The 12,201-nt window shown below is 45.0% G+C and overlaps 1 protein-coding gene across 1 annotated transcript in view; it reads right to left on the minus strand.

The window, feature by feature from the left end:
- DIP2C (disco interacting protein 2 homolog C) overlaps nt 1-12,201 on the minus strand; it is a 235,832-nt gene that overhangs the window by 102,749 nt on the left and 120,882 nt on the right. Inside the window, exons 2-3 of the mRNA XM_054389931.1 lie at nt 3,728-3,799; nt 1,099-1,266 (exon numbers count right to left, since the gene is read on the minus strand). Coding sequence (XP_054245906.1) covers nt 1,099-1,266; nt 3,728-3,799 — 240 coding nt within the window. The remainder of the gene's footprint in view (nt 1-1,098; nt 1,267-3,727; nt 3,800-12,201) is intronic.

Here is a 12,201-nt window from a genome sequence, read left to right on the forward strand (position 1 = left end):
GGATGTGTGCTCCCACATGGAGATGGCCACGCCTTCTACTGCCTACATTTCAGACCTAGGTGATTTTATATCATTAGTTCTGTTAAACCTGAAGCTGCCATTTAAATGTAATCATTCCTATTTTGAAAAACTTTTAAACAGAGGAAGCTAGTCATGGCAGACTGAGGGAAATGACTCAGAACAGCCCTATGTAAGAGAAGTACTAAGTACAGTCAGGATCCAAGACAGAGATCTCCTCCACAGTATTACAGTGAATTGGTTTGAAAATGAGCAAGGAAGGCTTCTCAAAGGGGTCACTCTTACAGGCACCTCTTCTCCTGGTAGAACCGCAGATTTTATCTTCCCTCTAGCCATCTCTTGTCTCATGTCTGGACTGCCTTGTGGGAGTGGGTACAAGCACATAGGCAAGAGTATGATGTCCTCCATGTGCTCATATGGTTGCAAAGAGAGAATCTGCTGTCTTGAGAGGCTCTGAATCCCCTGTAGCATTGCTACAAACCCAGAAAGTAGGAGCAGGATGCCTGTCACCAGCCACAGGTCACCTCCAGAAGGCAGGATGGGTATCTGCTGAAGGGCCTTGCTGGTCCCCACTGCAGACACATAGCCCTTCAGGAAGTTCTTCCTCCACTCTGCTCTATCAGCCATATCCTGTTCCTGAACGGTTTGAGTAGGAGCAGAGCTCAGGCAGAGATCCCTGCTTGAAAATTGCACAGAATTAGGGGTGCTTACACTTTTATAGCTTCCTCTGGGTTCTGGTGGGCTTGGACCTATCCAGAGCTCTGTACAAAGCCAATGCCAATGCTCTCCAGTGTTTCACCAGCTTGTAGCATAAAGCTTCCTGTGAAGCATGCACAGCATGGAAGCCAGAGAGACTCTACCATGCTCACAGGTTCTCTAAGGACTATTCCTTCTCCCTTCCCATCACTTCAGTCTTAGACAGGTCAGTCGGTAATGGCTCTCCAGATGCTCTTTGGCTGGCCTGCCCTGCCACCAGCGGCTCCTAGTCTTATCGCATCGATGTGGGTGTCCACCAGGGGCTTCCAGATGAGGCAGTTACAGACAGATACGGACTGGAAAAGAGACATTCATTGTGCTCACCAAAACGAAAATAAAAGAGAGGCCGGGTTCCTGCCGCGCTGGCTGCTCTCTCTCTAGCGGCTGCTTCCCGGATGTCACAGACACCAATGTTGGCAGTGCGGAGCATTCTTCTGGCAGCTCCTTCACTGTGCTGCAGTCTGCACCGCACCGCCGCAGCTCCATTCGCTGCTGTAACAAGTTGAAAAAAACTAATTAATTCACGTCTAGTTTTGTTTCATCTGTTACAGCAAGGAATGGAGCTGCAGCCCCCATGCAGTAGAGCACACATGCACACGCACGCACAGACACCACAGGACGCTGGCAGGCCCAGGCGGGGCCATGTTCCACGCTGCCAACATGGGCCTCAGCTGCCAGCAAGGTGCAGCCAGGGCACTGCCTTCACACCTCCCTGATGCTCCTGAATGCCGGCACAGAACGCAAAGCTCTGCCTTACACCACTGCCTCCAGTTCCAACGAGAGAGCCATGTCCGTTTCCCGACTGGGTTTAGGTGTCTCTGAAATATCTGTTGCCTTTTAAAAGCAAGATCCAAACCACCAAAGCTTATAAAAACTTGCGGTCCTCCATCAAGCCAGATTATGACAAAGAAGCAAAAGACTAATTGGTTGTGCATGGGATTGTTGAGATATTAATAGAAGCTTTCAAAAGGCCTTCTTGGAAAGGATTCATCTCTCCCTCCCTAGTGAGCAGGGACCTCAAGTCATTCAAATGAGTAAAGTCTTAGATTATCAAATTGCACTGTTTCAAGCTTTGTCCAGCAGGTAACACACCAAAACAAACAAAAAGTACAAAGACAGCAAAGACTCAAGCACAAAGAACAACTTTCTGGAGGCAAACCACAGTAGAAGCCGTATCTTCCACTATTACAAAATAATTCATTTAGCCATCAGCTAAATGTCTGAGCCTGGTGTGTGGACAAGAAAACAGTGAACAATACTTCAGTGCTTTTCCTCTTCATCCTATTATCATCTTCCTCCACTCATCCATTCCCCAGATCCCCAGTGCAGGACTTTCTGCAAAGTGGTAGAGTAGGAACCATTCACTTAATTTCCTCCCATCTTTAAAATATCACTAAATCAGCTTTATCCTGAGCCACAGCCCCTTCAAATTACTGGATGGACCTCACTACAAGGACTGGCTCATAGTGATCCTCTGCTTCCTGTTACACTGCAAAATTTCAGTGACACAACAGACAGCTTGAAAGGCAAAACTCAGAGGCTTCTCCACCACCCTTTCTCTTTCATCATTACATCCATGATGGATCCTCAGCAGTTTCAGCCAAGCACACAGTTTGACCAGGAGACTATGAGCTCTCTGGAGAAAAAGTTGCTATTTTCTTGTATGAAGAAAAAAAGGCTACAACTAACTACAAACAAAATCCAATGCCAACCACACCACTGCCTTGAGAGTCACTGTGAGGTAGCAGCTTCTCCATAACTCAGTAAACCTAAGTCTCATGGGAACATGCTGTGAAGACTGTTGGAATGCCTGACAGTCTGGTCAGACCAATAAATACCCAGAAATTTAATACCTGCACCCCCGCTATTGTAATTCTGTTGAGCTGATTTGTTTCATTCTCTAATGATCTCCAATGGTTGCAAAATGTCATGGACACCCTCAATGCAGGCTGTATTACTTCAGAAAACAGAGGTGTCTGCAACACTGATCTCTTTTGTGGGGTTCCCACAAGTGGTGCACGCCTAGTGCAATACAAGGGCAGAAAATAGCTGCAGAGCTAGCTAACAGAGAGAGAGATGAAGAAAAGAAACAAGGGCAGTGCCTCCTCATGTGAGCAGTTCAAACAGAAAACCATCAGCTCCTCCAGCAAGGGAAGATTTTGCAAGGAAGGAGGAAGCTAGCTCCCAGGCCCTCAATAAAAGCACGGCTCAGAGAACAGCCAAGCCCACAGGAAACCTCCAAAAGGAGAGTGAAATGCCACGAGTGTGTCGGGCACACTCCTGTGAGGTTGGCACAAACTGGAGGTTCACAGCAATCCACACAACTATGTGTCAGACTTCACAACCCAGTGCCTCAGAAGAATTTGTATATAAAGTAATTCCAAGGAAACAGTACATTATTAAATTGAGACTGAAGGGTTTTCGCACCTTCTGGGCAAATTCATGTAACCCATCCCTCTACACTGAGCCTAGGCATGCATCAGCCACTCGTGTTCTAGGGCAAGCTGAGCTCTAGGGATGTTGCTGATCTCTCTTCAGAAGGGAGTTTTGGACAGAAAACCTGGAAATGGAGGAAGGCACAAACTCCAAGGTTCTCTTCCACTCTTGTGTATAGCTCTGATCAGAAAGCTTTACTTGACCAAGGTCTCCAGGAGTTAGGACATCAGGTGTTCCTCTGCACTTTTTCATCACCCCTAAGAATTGCCTCTCTACCGAGTCTAGGCTGACTTGGTTTTCCCAGAAGTGACTCCCAAACCCACAGCAGCAGGTGTAAAAAGTGTACACACACATCAAAGCAGACATATATAAAAATAGACAGGAAAGGAATGGCATAAGCTGTTTCTGCAGAACAATAGCTCTGCTTCTGCCACAGGTACTTCAGAGAGGTGGCTGTTCACTGTGCAGCTATCAGTACATTGACATCTTCATATAGCACGAGCACAGGTACACGTACCAGGAGGCTGTGGCAAGTAGGCCCCAATTAATTTTGATCTCTTCTTTTCATATCCCTTCTGTGTGATGTCACCTGACAAGAGAAGAAAAGGAAAATCAGTAATACAGGGATAGACGACGCCTAGCCGCTTAATGGCAGTGCCATCAGCCATTCATCACTGTTTGTCTGTCTTGACAGTTACAACGAACAAATGAAAAGCACAGGATGATGACTCCACCCAGAAAAGCCTCATTTATGCCAGAGCCATTCTGACAAGCAAATACCCAGCCCTGATTTATTCCAGAACCAAAGTCCAGTGACACAGAGCTTTAAAACCATTTTGAGATGCTAGTCACACAAGCTTTCAAAAGCTACAATGACCTTCATTAGGTTAATAAACAATGGATTATACAGAATGTGTGGGCCTATGTTGGCTGGCAAAACACATCACTGATTAGCATTTGCTATCATTAATGGGATTTTCCTAATCAAGCATGGAAAACACAAAAGACTTGAAACTGCTGCATCATTTCTGCAATATAAACACTTCAGCTGATTTCTAAGCAGTCTAAGACGAATAAAATCAAACCAAAAAATCTACAACTCAAATCCATTAGAAGACAGCAGCATAAAGACTCTTTCTCTGACTTTCCAATTAAATCTAAAAAAAAAAAAAAAAGAAAAAAAGAAAAAAAGAAGAAAAATGTTTGAACTTCTTCAGTTAATGTGACCCTTCATGGTGCCTGCAGTTTCCTCAGGTAACTTTTTTTTTTTCCCCTTAATGTGAGGATTAAAAAAATTCTGCAAAAGTTTCCTAACAGCAATTGCTGGATCAGCAGGTATGTGGAACAAAGCAGACTGTTAGTCTGGCTATGGTTTAGGAGAGCTTTGGAACTGAAGCTGTGATACAGTTCTGGCTCTGGAGCTCTGGATCTACCTTTAATGGTTAAGAAACTTATTTAAGTGTAATTCAGATGTCCAGATTCTTTTTTCCCAAGGTGTGAGCAGGGATGCACACACATCTCTGCATTTTTACATTCACATCAGGCTATTTTGAATGCTACCCAGGGTGACAGACTGTCCAGTTACAGGAGTTTTGAACTAGCACCACACTGCCTGCCCTTTCAGTAAGCATCTCTACTGCTGTGGGACTTGTCATGCAGGGAAATTTCAGTCACAACACTGGATTTGTATTCTTTTAAAAGGTGGAGGGTTTAGGAGGGCAGAAGCCACAAAAAGAAGCAGAGCTCAGGGGAGACCTTATTGCTGTCTACAACTACCTGAAGGGAGGTTGTAGCCAGGAGGGGTTTGGTCTCTTCTCCCAGGCAACCAGCACCAGAACAAGAGGACAGTCTCAAGCTGCGCCAGGGGAGGTTTAGGCTGGAGGTGAGGAGAAAGTTCTTCACAGAGAGAGTGGTTGGCCATTGGAATGGGCTGCCCAGGGAGGTGGTGGAGTCACCATCCCTGGAGGTGTTCAAGGGGGGATTGGACGTGGCACTTGGTGCCATGGTTTAGATAGTCATGAGGTGTAGGGTGACAGATTGGACTCGATGATACTTGAGGTCTCTTCCAACCTTCTTGATTCTATGATTCTATGGCACCTATGTCCAACTAGATACAGCAACCCATGCCTGTTTGTACCCTTCCGTCCCTATCTTCAACCTTCACCATAGGAGACCATTTCCCAAGATAACTACATCCACATTTCAAGCCCACCCACCTTGGTAAATGGATGCTAAATCAGCATCAGCCTATAGACAGAGCTTCAGAGCTTCCTGTGGGCTGCTTTGAAATCAGTAACTACATAAAAACCTCTTTAAATGTTCCTTTTCTTGGGAATGGTTCCTACAAGAATTAAGGAGGCAAAATTCTCCAAGTCTCTCTGTCAGTGTCCTGAGCCAACCTCTTGCTCCAGGCTAAAATCAGTGCTCAAAGTAACACCTGCCCTCTTCAGCAGCGCCTCTCAAAGTGCTTCACAAAGGAACTAGCTAAAGTAGCTGTGCTTTTAAATGAGAACAGGCAGCATGAAGCACTTCAAATGATAACCACTCCCTGTCTACCCAGGGAAGAAGTGGTAGACTTGGCAAGAGGGCCTAAGCCTTTAAATTTCAAACCCACTGACTCTTCAAGCACATTCCTTCCACTCTGCCCTGTTCCATTACTTCTCAGCTTCATCCCACAGATGGTCCCCAGGCCATCCTCCTCCTCGCTTCCTTTCGCCTAGGCTGCAATCACTTCACTGCAGCCACTTCACATTTGCATCAGCATTCTGAGGCTTCTTCCCTCTGGACATGTTTCTCTTTTCCTCCTCACCTCCACTGGTGATCTGACAGGTTTCCACCATCGGGGGACACACAGATGTGTACCCTGGAGAGTCAGCAGGAGAGCATGAGCCTGAAAGATCTGAACCCAGCAACAGTGAGCAAATTTTACCCTGATTTTCTTCCCTGTCCTTATTTAAAATTGACTCTTCAGGACTGTTGACCACCAGGCACACACTACACTGATTACCTTTGCCACAAGACCAGTTCAGTTCTTGTTTCTCGTCTTCCAGAGCCTCTTCAGGCACAAGAGGGTAAATGCCTCTTCTGCAATGCAATGGGCAGCACCCACTGCAGACCATCCAACCCCCCCAAGGAAGGAGCCCGAGCTAGGTCCAGGACCACGGCTCTGGGACTCTGTTATCCTACTCCCATCTCCTTGTTTGTGTTTTGTGCCCAGGCTGCAGATGGCAACGCTCTCCTACATCAGTGGCCACAGACAACAAGCATTTTGTGCCTATATTTAGCAAAGCCACACTGGAGCATAAGCTCAGTCGACTGTGCTCACCACAACTGCTACTGTTTGCAGGAAAGCCTCCATCTCCTTGGAACATTTGCTCTGATTTTGTCTTTCCTTCAGCACTGTTGGCTTTCTTTACAAAAGCGAGGCAAAGCAGGAAGAGGCAGGTCAGAGAACACGACAGCACACACTCCTCACAAACAAGGGAGGAACTCCAGGTAATGAGAGCCCCTTGCAATACTCCACATTGAGTAAGACATTCTGAGGAGTAAAAAAATGCCTGTAAATGTTGAAATGGTTGCCATTGTCCTGTACCCTTTCCTGATCTCCCTGTGAGTCAGCTCCACCCATTTGTGTCTCACGCTGTAGGCTGACCACAGCATTTAATCTTAAAATGTAAATAATCAAAAAGGCACACTTTATGTAACCAGCAAAATATTAACCTTTTAGCTTTTTGCTAGTGGAAGGCTTTGAGCGATTGTAGTATAAAAGTTACTTTTCAACTAAAGTATGGATTAGCTGATCTATTATCCCCTCCTGAACACAAGATATCCTGATGGACTGCTACCACGATATATGAAGTAAATGTATTCAAGCAAAATTCAATTAAATTACACAGAGCAAAAAACCACTAAACCAAATCAAATTTATGATAAAATTTTCCTAAATCATAGAATCAGTCAGGGTTGGAAGGGACCACAAGGATCATCTAGTTCCAACCCCCCTGCCATGGGCAGGGACACCTCACACTGGATCAGGCTGGCCAGAGCCTCATCCAGCCTGGTTGCAAACACCTCTAGGGATGGGGCCTCAACCACCTCCCTGGACAATCCATTCCAGGCTCTCACCACTCTCATCGGGAAGAACTTCTCCCTCACATCCAGTCTGAATCTCCCCACTTCCAGCTTTATTCCATTCCCCCTAGTCTTCCCTTTTTTTTTTCCTGGGAGAGGCCAGCACCTCTCAGTGATCTCAATCTTTCAAGACACAGCACAGGTAAAAAGCTAATGACAAAACCAGGGACTACAACCACCTTCTCCAGTCCAGTGAAAGCTCAGTTCCATGCTCAGCAACCTGGCAGCCTGACTGATGCTGCTGGTTTTCACTACCCATGCATGTTTGGAAATGGAATTTGAGGCTGGGACCTTGAATTAGTTCAAGACACTTATGGAAAAACCCACCCTGGGAAATAATGTACTCGATAACTCCTCTGAAACACTGACTACCAGCGAGCTCCTGGTGAGTGCCTTTGCCCAGATTTTATGCCCTCTAAAGATCCGTTTTTCTGTACAACTTGTTTATTGCTGATGACTCAAATTCAGTGTCAGCATCTTGGCAAGAGGGATTTGAATGAAACAAAGCTCCTCGTGAAGAGAGCTGTGACTCATTCGCTTCTCCCACTCATGATGCAGACAGTCGCCCTGTCTGGTCCCAAAAATACACCAAGAGACAAAAGATTTTGTCTGGGATGATGCACATACAGAGATATCAAAGCTGCACAAATATATCTCATGTAGCACGAACACAAAATACACATCAGGAGACGTTTTCTTTTGCAATGCCTTTTTAAAAAGATGTTCAACCTTGCAAGCATCTTGGAAACCTACTCCGAACTACAACAGAGAAACAAATGTAAACCATGGCACTGGGTAGAAAATTAATGGGATCCCACACCTTCACTGCATAGAGTTTTGCAGCACTGCTCAAGAGCCTTTCAGGGGAGTATGCTGTAGCTTAAAGCATTCAATGATAATTTTATTCCCAGATACTGAATTCCCTCCTTTCCCCAGGCATACATTTTGTTTCTGTATGTTGCAAGCAAAGCAGAAAATGTTTGAATTTCAATGACAGATAAGGAAGAGTGCTCCATGTGTATATTACAGCTTGTAATGTTTTCTAAAGAGGCTTCTAATACAGCAAAAAAACATTTCAACAGATTATGCTATTAGCACATAAGGTAAACTATACCATCACTGCTAAACACCAGGCACAAGGGCTTTTGAACTCGGAAAGTTTTCTTGCGCAAAATGAATACTTTCTGCGCATTCTTCTTGATAGAGAAATTAAGTATCTAATTAAATAGTTGTGTGCAAGTTCTTAGTCTCAATTGAAATTCTACAGTTTTAAACATGTGAGCAGCAGATCATTCCACACAGAAGACATCTCTCAGTATCTCCACCTTGAATCCCCCCTTAAGAGTTTCCCCACTTACTTTCAGGTCCCAAAGTCTTCAGCACATTCTTTCAATACCCAAAATACTTCTGGGCTTCAAACAAAAAAAAGAAAGAGAAGACTCCCCTGAGGAGCCCCCTGAACACTTAACTGAAGCCAGGGGAAGCACTGCTGGGGACTTTTTTGGCTCAGACGTTGCATCAGCAGCAGCTGCCAGCAGCCTGGCTGCAGGCCAGGCCCCGGCGTGCAGAGCCCCCGTGGAACGGTGTGGTCCTGGGGCACCCCCAGCTCCCCCAGAACCCAGCATCTGCACGGCACTGCTTTTATGGCCTGGATTATCCTAAAATAAACAGAGACTGGCTGAAGAGGGAAGGTTTCCATGCTCAGTGTCAGGAGTTTAGTTCATTATTTAAAGCTTTAACGAACACTTTACACGATGAAAGCAGTCCTTGCCATTTTTGGAATTTCATGGCTGTTGGGACCCTTCCTAACGTTGTTTTCTTTCCTTTATGGCTTTATAAGGCTTATAGGGCACCCTTGAAGTGTATATCCCTTCTGCAGCAGCTGGAAGCTCATCTTTCATCTCTCCACTTGCTTTCCTGTTGCCTATGGGGCATTTGACTGTTGGACTTCTTCTCCCTCTCCCTGACACAAACCGTGCAGAGACAGATCTGGCTCGAGATAAAAATAAAATACAATTCTGAAAAGTATGTAAGGAAACATTCCTGATAAATGTTATTTAATAGAGAGCCTTTATATCTCGAGTCAGAAATGTTCCCTAAAGAAAAATAATTACAGTAGTAATTCCACTTACTGTTTAGAATGTGCAATACAGAGCAAATCAGACATTTCCATAAGCACTGTGTACTGCAAATTTCTGTCCCTATTTTTCCCCAGCCCTGAAAATGGCCCAGTCTCTTCCCACAGTTTTTGTAAAAATATAATTTCTTCTGGGCAAAAAACCCTTCATGCAAATGCAAATTTCCACACGCTTTGACAGCTGGATGCAAAAGGCAGAAAAGTCCACACTGCTTAACTACTGCGGGGAAGCCAGAGCAGAAATCCTCCTTTTCAAACAATTAGAAGACTGATAATGGTTGTGGAAGAACACTGGGAGTTGTAAGGACTTGTGAACAGGGAGTTGCATTACCATAATGACTGTGCCAGTGACCAGAAAGGCTTTAAAAATTCATCACTGGGGAGGTCACTGATGTGATGGTTTGAAACTGTCTTTTTAATTTTTCCTTGCAAAATTCAGAACAGAGAAAGTGAAAGAATGTAAATAAGTCACTATTGGGTGTAAGAAAGCAAAATAACGATTGTTCTAAACACTTCCATTGGATAGATAGAAATGTTTAAGAACTATTACCCAAAACAAAGTAGGCACTCTGCACATTCTGCGTTCGGCAGTGGGGGCAGTTGCTGGGCTGTCTGGCTGCTGTTTCTTCTTCTCGTCTGGCTGAAGATAACACACACTGACCTTGGCAGCTAAGTTAACAACTTTCTGCTTAACTAACTCTGCTTCTCTGTCCAGGGGGGTCTGGGGGGGAAGCTCCTGGGAGAGGGAGGCCCCTTTGGGAGGGTCCCCTTGGGGGGAAGCAAAGGGAGATCGATTGTGCTTTTTCTGTTGATTGTATATATTTGTGAATGTTGTGAATTTTGTATATTTGTACATATTCATTGCATTTCATTGTAGATTTTAGACTCTGCTTGTAAATACAGCTTTTCGTTTGCTTCCAGACTGAGCTAGCCTGGTTATTGTTGGTGGGGGGGGAATTTCAGCTCACACCGACACACTTTTTATTTTTGGCGCTCCAACTCGGGGCTCGATTGCTTGTGATTTATTTCTGCTCAGATTAGGAAGCAAAATGAAGCTGTTTTGGATTTTGAGTAATTTTATTTCATCTATTATCAGTGTGATTGTCTACAGATGGGCTGTTTCCTGCATGATAGACAAGATTGTGAGATATGTGGCATATAAGTCGTTTCTTTGGGTTAAGAACAAGTTACTGAATGTTGGTGAATTCTGTTGTGGTCTTATTGGGCTAAGAAGCTATGGTAACTCAACTATGGATCTGCTAGCAGACACATATGAGTTTGTTACTCCTCTTACAACTACAGAGGGTCCTTGGAACCAGTGGTACCCTAGATATCTTGTGCTTGCCTTAATTTTGTTGCTTCTTGGAATAATCATATGGCTACTGATAGCACTGTGTCAAGAAAGACATAAGGCTACTTGCTCTTCCAACTCTGCTGTGAATGTGAAAACCAAGCCAGTAAATTTGGTGGCCACTGTAACCAGAAAGCGTAAAGGAGATGCAGATGCTGCAGGAGATGGTGCAGATGGAGATGAGGGTCCTTCTACTCAGGGTCCCTCTGTTAAGAAAGATCCTTCTGATGAGGAAGAGAGGGTTAGCCTTAAAACTCTGGTAGACCTCTTGAGACCCCACATGGATGATGGAGATGTAGGTCAGGATGTAGACCCTAGTAGATTAGCAACTGCTGGTAGTGCCTCTGAACTCAAAGAAATTCAACGGAGGATTAAAATAGGATTATGGGGACAGCGACCTCAGGATGATGATGATGATGATGATGATGAGGATGACATACAGTCAGCTAATGCACCCAGACAGGAAATTAGACATGTGAGGAAGGATTACATCAGAGGAGATAATGAGCCAGTCCTGTCTTGGCTAGCCAGGTGTTTTGATATGGGAGCCCCAGCATTGGTGGTAGGTGACAAGTCGGCCTCTCAGTTGGGGATGCTCTCAAAGGATACAGGCATAGACAGGCATCTAGGCAAGTGCATTGGTAAAGTTTCTCTGTGGGCACGCCTCCTACTGGCAGTCTCGCTGAGGTACCCCAGCAGAGATGATTTACCATGGAACCCTAAGCCTTGGACCACAATAGCTGAGGGAATCAAGCGTCTGAGAGAGTTTGCTGTGAGAGAAGTAATGTATGGAGATCATAAGACTCTGAATCCTGATGAAATTCCTGTTGGAACAGGCCTTGCCAAAAAGCTCATTAAGCTTGCTCCTCCTAATTATGCCACTATTCTGGCAAGCAGGATTGTGGCAAGAAATTATGGTGGAGCACCTCCTACTGTTGGCCATTTCACTGACCAAATGAGGCAGTTGGAGGATAGTCTTGCATGTACTTCTTTGGTTTCAGCCATTGAAACTTTGTCTGGAGAAATGAAGAATTGCATGAAAAAGCTGAAGGAGGAACTTAAAACCTCCATATCCAACTTGATGAAGGGGGATGATTCTAATTCCTCTTCCTCCAGATGGATACAAGTTTCAGCTGTTAGGAACAGACGTGCTCCAAGAAGGCCATTCCAGAATAGGTCAAACCAAAACAGACAGCAGAGGCAATCACGTGGCAGTATCTGGATAACTCTGCGTGATCAGTTTGGTGAGAACATGAACAGATGGGATGGTCAACCAACTTCTGATCTTTTCAAGAGGTTACAGGAGCTGCAGAGGGGCAGATCCCGAGGTAGCAATACCAGGAGGGTAGCTGTCGCTTCCTCAGTTTCCCAG

This window comes from Indicator indicator, chromosome 20 (assembly GCF_027791375.1).
Source record: "Indicator indicator isolate 239-I01 chromosome 20, UM_Iind_1.1, whole genome shotgun sequence".
NCBI classification, from domain to species: Eukaryota; Metazoa; Chordata; class Aves; order Piciformes; family Indicatoridae; genus Indicator; species Indicator indicator.